The sequence below is a fragment of the Megachile rotundata genome, chromosome 16, assembly GCF_050947335.1.
Source record: "Megachile rotundata isolate GNS110a chromosome 16, iyMegRotu1, whole genome shotgun sequence".
In the NCBI taxonomy this organism is placed as follows: Eukaryota; Metazoa; Arthropoda; class Insecta; order Hymenoptera; family Megachilidae; genus Megachile; species Megachile rotundata.
Window position 1 is genome coordinate 7,525,526 of NC_134998.1, and position 13,931 is coordinate 7,539,456.

Consider the following 13,931-nt stretch of genomic DNA (forward strand, 5'->3'; position numbering starts at 1 on the left):
AAAGAAGAGTTCTGCTACAACAGCCTTCGATAAAGAAGAGTTCTGTTACCACAGTCGTCGGTCAAGAAGAGTTCTATTATCAAAACCGTCTGTTAAGAAGATTTCTGCATTTCTGAACAAATGATCAATGATTAAAGCAATCATCATTCAACCGTTTTCAATTTTATTTAAAAAAAAAATCATTTATCATTCATTCTGTAATAAAACCTTCATCCCAGAACTTTAAAATAAAATTCAGAATGAATTTCGATAAAATTAGTTATTGAGTTAATAAATTGATTATAAAATAGAAGACAGTATATTGGATCTGTAAGAAAGAGAACAGGTGAAAAAATGAAACAATAAGTTCCGACAATAAATATGTTTTATTACACATATATCTCGTACGAGGGTTACACGATATTAATACATGTTCATTTAACTGTCCAGCAATCAAACACGTTTGTATTTCAATTTGTTTTTTTTTTTCATTTTCTTTTGTTTCATCTCCTTTACATCTGACTTTCGCGATCATCAGCGTACTATCGTCGTGATCATTTTCATGGTATACGTCATCGTCATCACCATTATCACGATTAAATAACAAACAAATCACACGTCACGTGAAATCATCATCGAAATCGTCATTGTACACGTAAAAACATCATCTCTAAAGCGTCGTTAGTCACGAAGTAGGAAGCTAATGATGAAGGTACGATGAAACGAGTAAAACCGTGAAAATTATTCAATACAAAAAAAACGGGAGAAATAAGAATACTAAAAAAGGGAGAAACGTTCTTTCGTCGTTCGATCGGTTCGTCCTCGCTCGAGATTTTTGTTTGAAGTTTTCATTGCCGATCGATTGATCGACGAATTCTTTGAACAATTGAAAAAAAAAGTTCAGGATCCAGTTGATTCGGTTTGAAGAAATCGAGCGAGTCGTTCCGTACTCTTGTTTCACGGTTAAAACGATTAATTATCATTAATTAACCTCGGTTTTCGCTTACGGCCTAAAGAAGTTTCGTTTTTCATTTAAGTTAATTCCTCAGCTTAATATCTAGTCGTGTACTTCGTTAGCCTTACGTAAAATTACTCTTAATCGTATCTAAGCTTGGTGACCAGCACCAAAAAAACACTCACTAGTTTCATACTGCCTACGGACACAGATACGTGTTCGCCTCTTTCTCGAGCGGACTATTTAAAACGCCTTTCGAATACTCGTTCCAGTCTTATGTCGTTGATCAATTTTGCTTAGAAAATCGCGTCAATTGTCGATCGAATCGAATAAAAATCGTCGTCGTATCTTGTACCAACGTTTTGGTCGAATGTCACTTACAAAAAAAAAAATCGAAAACGAAAACGCAAGGAATCGTTAGAATGCCAATTTCTCGAGAAAGAGTGCGACGAATCGATTCTCGACCTGTATACCGCGACTGTCGAGGCTCGATCCGCGAGTTTGAGCGATTCACAGACATCCAAGCGAGAGAGTACTTCGTTTATTTTCATTTTTTTTTTATGTCTCGATACTTTTTTTTACGTTTTTAAACATTTTCTTGTCAACACATCGAGCTGCAAGGTTTCTAACTAATTAAAATTCCCCTCGATCCCCTAAGTATCTACCATCGCTAGAAGCCAGAACGCGCGATGATGATGACGCGGTTTTCATCGTTTTTTTTTTATTCGAAATCTTGGATGAAGAACAAACAAGTTCGTATCTTGCCGTTTATGATCGAGTGACTATAACAATACTCTTTGGTTAAAAACGATCGCCTCGTGTGCGTCTAAGTCTGTGTACGTGTGTGTATGTGTGTGTACGTGTATGCATGAACGCGAGAAGAAAGTCCCACCGATTAATTTTAATACAAACGCAAGGTAAAAGGCCAGCCTTCAACTTCCATATTAAAATTAACCTACGTCGTGTGGCGCCATCTTCGCTTTCTTCTCTCTCCATGCGATGTACGCGCTTATAATCATGACGAAGATCCTACGTTTAAGGATAGACTTAGTCCTAGACGATTGGGTAGCCGTGGAGATGATCGTCGGAGAACCAAGGATGAACGTGGAAAGCGCGATAACTAGTGTCCTCTACAGTCTTCTGTTCACGTTCCAGCCTCTGACCCCCTTCTTTCATCTCCGATCAGCTTTTTCTCACTTTTTCGGCGTCTGACGGCGTGATCACGAGGAGACACGTCCGTCATCCCAAGACTAGAGGGACCCGGGGGTCAGGTGGCTGCGCAGAAGATCCTCCGAATCGCGGCATCAGCCGCTTGTACCATGTAATTGATATGTTAGAAAGGATCCTATCATTGGCGAGATGAGATTTCCTGCGTCCTCGAATCGTTTGGGTAGCGAGGACCCATCGATGATCCTTCGCTAACCGGTCTGCTTGTTGCGTACAGGTACTTGGTGAAGAGATTCGTGTCCTCCTTCGAGCTAGACACACCAAAAACGGTCGAGGCCGATCGAACGACGTCAGGGTAGGGAAAAATCGACGATGATAACGACGACGATACTCCAGTCTCCATTTTGTAATCGAGGATTCACGCCGGACGCTCTCGATGCGCCTCGAACCAGCCGAGACGCAGCGATCTAGGATCGTTGCTCGTCGCTGAGACCCGCGTCAGCCTCGGAGCAAACGACCGCGTCAAACGAGTGTCCTCTTCGCGATACGCTCCTGATCGTTCGTCAAACACTCATCCTCTCGTTCACGCGTCAGCAAATGACCCTTCTCGTCGGTCCAGGTCTCTGAACAGCGACTAGACATTCCCATTTCTGTCTTCTTGTCCTCTCGTCCGACGACGAGGTTTCTTCCACCGTCCCAGGGAGTGGAGCTTGGCCAAAGGTCAATAGGTCGACACAAATAGACCCAGCCGGCGGCAGCGAGCTAAATGTCACTGACGCACGCGCCACCAGGTCTGCTGCACCTTCTCTTGGAGCTTCCTGCAAATACCCGCGAGCCTCCGTCACATTCCAGCCTCCGCGGCGTTCTCCTCCGTCTCACCGCCCCCTTCTTCGCTAGATAGCGTTGTTAACTTCCCTGCTCCCGATTCTCCGGTCTCTGTCGCTTCACCTGTCTCGTCGCCTTCCTCCAGTGTCACCTGAAATATCAACGCATCCTTTAAACTGACATCCTTCAAATCCTTCACAAACTGAAGCGATAGCTAGCTCAACATAGATTTATGTACAGACTTGAGTGAGTACAACAAACGACAATTAAAGAAGACTAGATGTAACCTAGCATCATGTGAGTAACATAGAAAGAGTCCCAAAATGAAGGGCACTGTTGATCAAGTACAGTCAGCTCCATGATCATAATCACCCTTAGTCATTCAAAGAGTTCAATTCAAGTGCTAACTAGTATTCCTATGATGAGGCGCTACTAAGAGAACATAGTCCTCACCTGGAAGTGTATCCTGTCAGACTGCTGCTCGTTTCCCTGCTGCTGCTGTTGGTCATCGGACGGCGGCGATGGAGGAATCATGGATTGGTACCAGTCTCTGTTCTCCTCGAGCGTGTCCAGAATCTCCTGGGCGTCCGGGTGCACCAGGTCCGCCCAGGTCTCCCAAAGAGGATGGACAATGTAATCGATGAAGCCGACCTGCGACTTCTCGATCGTGGCACTGTGCCTGTCGCACATCGGACTGATGTCCATGTTCTGTTCGCGCTCGCGGTCTCCTTGGAGGAAGAACTCTTCCATCAGCAGACTGACCCATCGTCGGTAAAGTGGTAACGGTTTGGTGGGGTTGGACAGGTCGGCGCAGTGCACCAGGTTCTCCAGAACCTGGATACGGTCGGTGTAATTGTCTAACAGGAGGACACCGGAGCCAGCTACTTTCTTGGTTTCCACCATGGTCTTCAGGTCTGCGAGGAGGGACATGTGTTTGGACATGTCCGTGGACAGGACCATGTCGATGACCATCTTGCGGAGGGTCTGACGCTGCTTCTTCGTCATGTTCACGAAAATGTCGCAGCCCTCGTTCTGGAGGAGCTTGAAGGCTACCGCCAGGTGGTGGTTCTCCAGAACGGACTCGTCATTGTACATCAGGGCGAGCTCGGAGCCTGAAATAGACAAAGGTCATTAGCATAATGATCCTAAATTGAATTGTTCAGGTGAGCAATTTGTATGGATGCTTACTTGAGTTGATGAGGAACTGGTTGGTGAGTCCAGGATGGTCCACGTCGTGAATGGTAGCAGCGAACAGAGCCGCGGTGATTTCCAAAGGCGTGAACACGGACTACAACAAAAAAGCCATAAAGTCTCATTAGTATTCATCTCCAACAACCAATTAGCGTCGTCAACGCAAATTTCTCGTTAATTAAAAGTCAATTGGAGGCCAGGGAGCAGCAATTAGCGGGATTCTGGAGAGGAATGGGTACTAAATAGGTGATCAAACATCGATTTCGCGGCTCGGGAGTTCTAATTGGCTACATTACCTAGAAAAACGAGAGAGTAACGCGTAGTTTCACGAAACGCTAAACAGAAACGAGATTTGAATACAATATTAACCTCGAGTGCGGGCGTGTTGAGCAGAGTGTGGGTGGATTGGGTCACATCGGCCGCGTGCAGACTATTGTGGAAGGGATTGTCCTTGACGTAGTGATCCTCGAGGGTCATCATAAAGGTCACGAAGGTCTTGGGCGGTATGGCCAACGATTTAAGTAGATCTCGGGTCTGGAAGGCTGTGTAGGCGACGCAGGTCAGCGGCCTGTTGTTGCTGAGCTCGCCTATCCTGAAGATGTCGATGCCCCACTTGTCGATGTCGGACAGAAGCTGAAATGTAAACAAAAAATTAGACCATCAGTTACATTAACACTAGCAATTTAAGTTTATGATCACGTTTGCTGAGAGAACATTTCTGGTGGGCTTTATGGGTCACCCTGCACTGGACTAGGTTTCGATACGGGACCACTGAGACCCGCATGGTTTTTCGTAACTATCAATTTAATTACCGTCTATTGGTGAACCAATGGGGATTAAATAATTGTCAGGGGTCACGTTTCATGTGACAGCAAACGTGTCGAACGATCGAAGAGTGATAGCAGAACGTGTTAGTTAATTGTGGACTTGCAAGGTGTTTCACATATTTTATCCTAAAAATGGCTGCCATAAGTAACTGAATTTTTTGACAGTAAAATTTATGAAGCAAAGTTGCAGAAACTTAGCCTAGTTTCGCTAAGCCACGCGCCAAATAAGGATTCGTTTCGCGTAGTCTGAATCAGAGCGTGTGGGTTGCAAAACGATTCTAAGACCTCAAAAGGTAGTTTCCTCGAACCGGGAAGCATCTGATTAGCATACAAAGCAGCGTATTACGCGAAAGTTGCTTTCTCTTTTTCAGAGAGATTTGCACACGTGTCTTTGAGAGAAATAACTTTTGATAATTCGTACGCGGATTTTTAGAAACGACCCAGATTTCAGCGCTGAATCAATGTTTAATTTCACGACTGAAGGTGGATGATAAGAAATCGAAGAAATTGGGTTATCAGCTGACCTCGGCCCAAATGGACGAGTGTAAACACGCGACCTGTGCCATCGGTGGCCAAAAAATACCTTTGGCAAACTTGTTAATCTTTTGCGTATTAAAAATTACTTTCTGTGACTAAAGGCTTTTTGATGGAACAAAGAGAGATTTTGCATTGATTCGAATATTTCTTGCCGCATTTGTTAGAAATAAAAATAGAGAACAGGTGTTATGCGGATATAAACAAGGAAACATGTGTCCTAGTTCACGTGGAACGTTGATCGGAGATTACACGTGCTCCGACTCGTGTTGAACGTGATTAATAATTAGACAATAGCGTATTAACTGCATATTGACAGGGGATTTGAAGCCGTGACGACTATTTTGAAATTTGATATTTCTCAAGCTAATATTTTTACATTTATAAAATTTTGCATTGTTAGATAACTTTAGTGTTAGATAATTTTTGAAATAAATTATCCATAAAATTGTGGTTATATAAATTATAATATTTATAGAAAGTTTCAAATTTATTTTACGTAAACAAAAATTCTGAGGACTGGGAGAGTTGATTTAAATAAACGTTTGAAGACACTGAATCTTAATCGAGGTCTTCCGGACGGGTAGAAAGTATTGGTAATTAGTTTCACTTTCACGCCGACAGTCAGCGACGCTTACGCAATATAAACGATTCGGTCTTATTTAATTGTTCAAGTTTATTAATTTATTTCACCGGTCTAGAAATTTATTGCAGGCAATTAAACTACGGTAATTTAACATAACGAGTTTGTAAAAATTTTCATATCAATCACAGGTGTTCAATTCATTCGATATTCCCATTTCCTGCTTCTCAGAATTCAGCATTGAACGGCCGAGAAACGTAAACGTACCGTTGAAGGACGCACACGTGTAACATGTGTGCTAGTTAGAGCAAAACGTACTATCGGTTCAATACATAATTGATTATGGCATCTCGTGAATGAACTTTGAACTAACACGTTCTGATGGACAAGAAGAGGATCTTACCTTGCCAAGTTCTTCTTCGTGCGGCGTTTCAACGCCGTGAAGTGGCACACGCTCCCCGGTGAAGCTGTTCGTGTGTGTCAGTGGCCGTTTCACGCCGCTGATGTGGGACATCGCGGCAGGACCCCGCTGAGCGCGGTCCTTCTTCTTCGCTGCCCTTGCATCTGCGCTGCCTGCAGCTGCGACTGCATCCTCGATTCGCAGGGAGGGCAAGTCTAACTCTTGTTGCTTATCTGAAATATAATGGAAAATGATTCGTTAGTAAATTCATTCGATAGGGCAGAAGATGGGTTGGTAGTCTAAGGGGACGCATGGGACACCTAGGTAGTCTGACAGGACATTATGACATTTAGGATAGTGGGACATCTAGGAGGTATACGGGGATATGTAGGACGCTTAGAAAGCATAAGAGGACATATAAGATAGCTAGAAAGCATAATGGGACGCATAGGATACCTAGAAAACCTGATAGGATACATAGGACGCATGGGACACCTAGGTAGCCTGATAGGACTTTAGGACATTCAGCAGAGTAGGACATTTAAGAGGTATAAGAGGACATGTAGTACACCAAGAAAGTATAGTAGGACATATAGAACAGCTAGAAAGCATAATAGTACACATAGGACAATTAGAAAGTCTGACAGACTACATAAGACACATAGGACACCTAGGTAGCCTGGTAGGACTTTAGGACATTTAGCAGAGTAGGACAATTAAGAGGTATAAGAGGACAATGTAGGATACCTAGAAAGTATAGTAGGACATATAGAACACCTAGGAAGCATAATAGTACGCATAGGACAACTAGAACGTCTGACAGGCTACATAGGACTCATAGGACACCTAGGTAGCCTGAGAGGATATTAGGATATCTAGAATAATGGGACATCTAGGAGGTATATGAGAACATATAGGACACCTAGAAAGTGTAATAGGACACATAGGATACCTAGAAATCCTGACAGGTTACATAGGACGCCTAAGACACCTAGGTAGCCTGATAGGACACCAGGTCCACTAGGTCTACAAGATATCTAGGAGGCACAATAGGACATGTAGGACATCTAGGAAGCAAACCAGGACATACAAAACACCTGGAAAGCATAATAGGACACATGAGATACCTAGAAATCCTGATAAGTTGCATGGGACACGTAAGACACCTAGATAGCCTGATAGGACACCAGGTCCACTAGGTCAATATGATATCTAGGGGACACAACAGAGTATATAGGACATCTAGGACGCATATCAGGACATACAGAACACCTAGAAAGTATAATAGGACAAGTAGGATACCCAGAAAACCTGACAGGCTATATAGGAGACATAGGATACCTAAGGTCACACGATCTGAACACAATTACTATCTACTTCCATCATGTTGACTCAAAGTTACAAGTGTTTGCAAGTTATGACCATTTCGAACTTATGTAAGTGGAATTAGATGTTAATCTTGCACTCTAAAGTGGAATCAGATGACTATGAGGACGTCCAACGGTGACTAGACTATAGTTAGGTGACTCACAGTCCAGAAATAAAACTTTTGCAAATTATATCAACTTTTATGCCTCTTTGAATGAGTTAACGTAGTTATTACCATAGTAGGATCAGCGATGTCTGTTAGATCATGAGGACTATGGATGCACTTGGCAAGCTATTAGCAGTTATTAATTTGTTCAACATTATACAAGTTATGGCAGTTTATGACATTGGAGAGGATAAGTACAAGTAGGAGGCTAATATGTGAGGAGGACATTATGTGACTAGAGGTGTAAATAGATTAACTAGAAGGATAAGTACATTTTAGTTGTCCAGAAGTAGGCAGGTGAAGGAGGCTACCAGGTCTAGGTATGTTATGTGACTATTCTGATCATTTTTGGATAGCTATAGTTAATTGTGGGTATTTAGCAAGTTATGATAGCTTGTAGCCATATGACGCCAGCTTAGAGAAGGAACATTATGCCTAGTTCTAAAATGTGACCTAACATTGCTCCCTCAAGAACCATATATCTCAAAATTATAAGTAACGCAAAAAATGATGAAAGGTAAATTAATTATCTCGCGCATGACAAATGATAGATAAGTTTATAACCAAGTCGTTTCCGAGAACAGGTGAAATTTGATTGTTAAACGCACGATAACGGTCGACGAAACGAGCAAACAGGAATTACTACGAGACAAAGCACGTGAAACGGGATGAATGGTCGTGAGATACGAAGTATCTCAAGGGCCTTCGGTGCGTAAGAGTGCACTTTTTTTTATTGTCCGTGATAAATCAATTTCTCACGCTGGCCTCGGAAGAAACCGGCTAATTGCCTTTGTTGATTTTGCATTCATCGCGGGCTCGCTATTTTCTTTTTAATTCGCGTGCGTCACAATGAGACTGTGGAATAGGCGATAATGCGTTCGAACACGCGTCAAATGTTACGGATTTGTTTAAACATCGATGCTCGAATTGTTTATTTGAGAACTTACCGAGGAAGGTGCTGCAGATGTATTCTGAAATCTGGTTGCCAGATTTTGAGGATTCCGAGAAGTGCGAGAGCTCCTTGTTCAGCATACGTTTGAACTGTAAGCAAATAGAGACACGATTAGATCTTTGTTATTGGTTATTGATAATTGATATTCAATTTATTACATATTTTTATACATTCAATTTCCTAATTTTTCATAATATCAATTTTCTAATTTTTCAATTTTTCAATTTTTCAATTTTTCAATTTTTCAATTTGTCAATTAGTCAGTTTGTTAGTTTGTTAATTTGTCAATTTCTCAACCAATCAATTCTTCAATTCTTCAATTTGTCAGCTTGTTAGTTTGTCAATCTGTCAGTTTGTCAATTTTTCAATTTCTCAATCCATCAATTTTTCAATTCCTCAATTTGCCAGTTTGTCAGTTTGTCAATTTGTCAATTTGACAATTATTCAATTCTTCATTTCTTCAATTATGCAATTTTTCAGTTTCTCAATTTTTCAATTTTTCAACTTTTCAATTAGTCAGTTTGTTAGTTTGTCAATTTCTCAATCCATCAATTTTTCAATCCTTCAATTCTTCAATTTGTCAACTTGTTAGTTTGTCAATTTGTCAGTTTGTCAATTTTTCAATTTTTCAATTAGTCAGTTTGTTAGTTTGTCAATTTGTCAATTTCTCAATCAATCAATTTTTCAATTCTTCAATTTTTCAGTTTGTCAATTATTCAATTCTTCAATTCTTCAATTCTTCAATTATTCAATTATTCAATTTTTTAATTCTCTAATTTTTCAATGTTTCAATTTTTCAATTCTTCAATTTTTCAGTTCTTCAATTTGTCAGTTTATTAATTTGTCTATTCACCAATTTGTCAATTATTCAATTCGAAGCCTCTCGACATACTAAAAGCAAAACTTTCAGTAACCTTAATTAACCCATCTGAAATTATTCATCATGGAATATCCCAACCGGGATTTCCAATCTCCACAAACACAGTTATACAATCGGAGCATAAAAAAGTTGGAAAACAGTTGTGCACAAAGTGCAGCGAGTCCTATGCAAAAAAACTGGCAGTAACATCGAGAAACATTGAAAACTGATCAAACAAACGTGACAAAAAACTGAAAGAATCGAGATGCAGCTTTCTGATTGGTCGTAGGTAACGTTATCTCGTGAAATTTACAATATTTGCGCGTCTCGTATGGAACTTCGACGCAGATAGCACGATCACATGCGTACGTTCTATAGAAAATGTAGACCATCGTTGTATGAGTCGTTGGCTCTTATCAGTACACGTCTGAGCTTTGTAGCAACCGGTAAAAGGATCTCATTGTCATCCAGCGCGATTACATAGATGTGTTCCTCGATAAGAGCACGCTGGGGAGAAAGGAGGAGTGACCTGTTATCGAATCGGTATTGTTTTCAAGATCCTGCGAGACTTACGACTGTTTGTCTCGTGAGATCAACCAACGGCCACGTGCTTCGTCATTCGATAACGGAATCCCTCAATGAATTCGTTTACTTTTCGACAATCGTTTGCTTCTGTATTGCTGGAAATTTATTAGGTTTTGGGTTGGGAGCAAGTGAAGGTTGTTCGAGAGATCTCAACTTATTTCGTTGATTTTTGTATCTTTTATTTTGACTTTGAAAACATTTACTAAATTGACAAACTTGACAAAACCGACAAACTTGACAAAATTGACAAAATTGACAAACTTGACAAACTTGACAAACTTGACAAACTTGACAAAATTGACAAACTTGACAAACTTGACAAAATTGACAAACTTGACAAACTTAACAAACTTGACAAACTTGACAAACTTGACAAAATTGACAAACTTGATAAAATTGATAAACTTGACACAATTGACAAACTTAATAAAATTGACAAACTTGACAAAGTTGACAAAGTTGACAAAATTGACAAACTTGATAAAATTGATAAACTTGACACAATTGACAAACTTAATAAAATTGACAAAACTGATAAAATTAACAAAGTTGACAAAACTGACACAATTAACAAAGTTGACAAAATTGTGAAATTAATAAAATGGGAAATTGGAAACTTCAAATTGGGAAAATTGGGATACTGGTATTTGAATTTTGAGAAATTGGAATATGAAGATAGTGGAAAAGTGCAAAGCTGGTAACTTAGGAAATTGAAAAGTGGCAAATTGAAAAAAAAAGATAACTGGGAAATAGAAAATCTGGAAAAATAGATAATTGAAATTAGAGAAATTCGAATGTGGGAAAATTGGGAATTGAATAGTTGGTAACTTAGAACATTGGGAAAGTGATAACTTGGAAAATAGAAAATTTATGAAAGTAAGTAATTGACATTTGGGTAATTGGGAAAGTGGAAAATTGGAGAATTGGAGAATTGAAAATTTAGGAAAGTGGGTAATTGAAATTTGGGAAATTGGCAAAGTGCCAGATTGGAGAATTGAAAATTTAGAAAAGTGGGTAATTGAAATTTGGGAAATTGGTAAAGTGACAAATTGGAAAATGGAAAATTTAGAAAAGTGGGAAATAGGGAGAGTGGAAAACTAGAAAATTGAAAATTTAAGAATGTGGGTAATTGGAATTTGGGAAATTGGGAAAGTGACAAATTGGGAAATGGAAAATTTAGAAAAGTGGGAAATTGGGAAAGTGGAAAACTAGAGAATTGAAAATTTAAGAAAGTGGGTAATTGAAATTTGGGAAATTGGCAAAGTGACAGATTGGAAAATGGAAAATTTAGGAAAGTGGGAAATTAAGAAAGTGGAAAACTAGAGAACTGAAAAATAGAAAAATTTAGGAAATTGTTAATTGAAATCTAGGAAATTGGGAAAATATAATATCACAAAATTGTGAAATTGAAGAATTGTAAAATCAATAAAATAAAGAATTAAAAAACCAAGAAATTGAAGAACTAAAAAAGAGAAAACCTGCAAAATACATAAAACAACCGTAAATTTCCCAACTTTCCTGTTACTTCACTAACTCCCTCATCTCGAAAATTTATAGCCCTTGCCTCCCCTTTCTCTCCGCATCATACCCGAACGATCGAGCAATAAAAAAGAAATTATAAGACTAATTAGGTCATTAAACAGATACCACCCGCAATAAATTATCGAACACGCATCTCCTGCACCTGAGAACCCTACAAACCATACCGACACAACTTTATCTTATTAATCAACGTCGGTAGAAAAATCTTGAACAAATTAAACCAACAAATCACACTCGACGGATTAACACGAGTAAAATTGTTTATTGATCTATACATATTTAAAGAGGCCCAAATGATTTCGCATATTATTCGATTATGTAATATCTTCAGATACAACAAATCAAATCAACGATGTTATCTGTTATCGTACAATTTTCTGATTTTTTAATCAACGGACTATTATTATCCATCTGTTTATATAAGTTTACGATAACGTATTTTATTAACCTAACTCTAATGTTAGATTTATTAAGCTTTGTTCTTATGTTAGACACTCGGTCAAAGATATTTTGTTTATTTAATGAATCTCAAATCTAGACGTAGTTTATACGTAAATTACAATCGATAAGCTTGTTTTTCTGCATTCTTAATTAGTTGGTATCTCTAAAAGATGTATTCATCAGCCGATAATTACGTACGTATGAAAATATTGTTTTTGGGATATAAATTGTGTGCTCTTTTTCTAGAAGACATGTTTTTGTTAAACGAAAAATTTGAAAAATGTTTTGGTGCATTTTTTGTGGGTTTCATTATGATAGGATATTGTTTAAAATATTCAAATATTTATTTTAGCATGATTCTATAATAATTCATTAAAATTAAATAATTATAGTTTCACTTTAGAACTTTTTTTATTTTTCCATTGATTAATTTTTTTTAATTTCAAATAGTTTTAGTTTAAATTAATTTTCTCTTTGAATAATATTTTTATTTTTATTCTCAAGGTTCCTAAACTAATAATTAATAACTAGAAAATAACTAGCTAATAATTATTTGGAATTTTTTATTTTCATTGAATACAAGTTATCCAATTTTGCTTTAAATAAAAAATTTTTCTATGTAAGCATAATAATAACAAATTTTGTAAATAATTTATAAGAAGAGTAATTACAAGTTTTATAAAAATTAATGAAATTTTAATTTACTTTAAATGAAAAATTTCCCCACAAAAGTATAATAACAAAAAATAAAAAAAAATGATTTATAAAAACATTAACTATAAATTTTGTAAAAAAAGTAATTATTGAAATCTTCTTTCGTAATGTAAACTAAAGTTTATTTACAAAAATTAACTCTTCCAGTATGAATGACAATATTGTTTCAAATTGTTGACATTATTCACGTAACGAAAAAAGAAATTCGATAACAAAAACAAAAAATCAATTATTTTGTTCGATAACGTCTCAATTAATAACAGTCAGTAAACGTCATTAATTAAACTGTTCGATTACGTGATCCCACACGAACTTTCATCGACAACATCTCGAATCGAGGTGATTGATAACACTTATCGTTTCACTTTTAAAGGTCTCTTTGTTGTTTGTTTCCCAAGATACATATGCAAAGAACAATATTTAAATGATAACTTCTGATTGCTTTCTCTTGACAAATTAACTACTGTTTCTGGATTAACGACTCGAGATATTTCGTGAATAAATTGAAACAAATTGGGAATGCGGTGTACAAATTGCAATTCCTTTTCGTTTGTAAATATGATTTTGTTTTGCAGACTTTATACATTTTGTCATTCTTGGGAATTCTTTCATTTCCTACATTTTTAATTTTCATTCAAACTTTTTTTATTTATCGATTTTCTATTTTTTCAAATTTTTATGTTCATAATTTTTTAATGTCTCATTCATAAATTTTACAATTTTCAAATTTTTCAATCTGTAAATTCGTCAATTTCACAATTGACAAGTTAGAGTATTTATAAATTCTCAACCAGAAGCTTCTCAGAAAAAATTTATCTCGACCGATAATTTCAAAAAACTTTC

General features: G+C 37.8%; 1 protein-coding gene across 24 annotated transcripts in view; it reads right to left on the minus strand.

The window, feature by feature from the left end:
• Positions 1 to 346: 346 nt before the first annotated feature.
• Positions 347 to 13,931, minus strand: part of dnc (phosphodiesterase dunce) — a 437,944-nt gene continuing 424,359 nt past the window's right edge. For all 24 annotated transcript variants that reach the window (XM_076540894.1, XM_076540886.1, XM_076540887.1 and 21 more), the window contains 6 exons: positions 8,943 to 9,036; positions 6,465 to 6,694; positions 4,487 to 4,750; positions 4,115 to 4,214; positions 3,380 to 4,038; positions 347 to 3,077 (listed from right to left, as the gene is read on the minus strand). In XM_076540894.1, the coding sequence (XP_076397009.1) occupies positions 2,943 to 3,077; positions 3,380 to 4,038; positions 4,115 to 4,214; positions 4,487 to 4,750; positions 6,465 to 6,694; positions 8,943 to 9,036 (1,482 nt within the window). In that variant the 3' untranslated portion in view covers positions 347 to 2,942. The remainder of the gene's footprint in view (positions 3,078 to 3,379; positions 4,039 to 4,114; positions 4,215 to 4,486; positions 4,751 to 6,464; positions 6,695 to 8,942; positions 9,037 to 13,931) is intronic.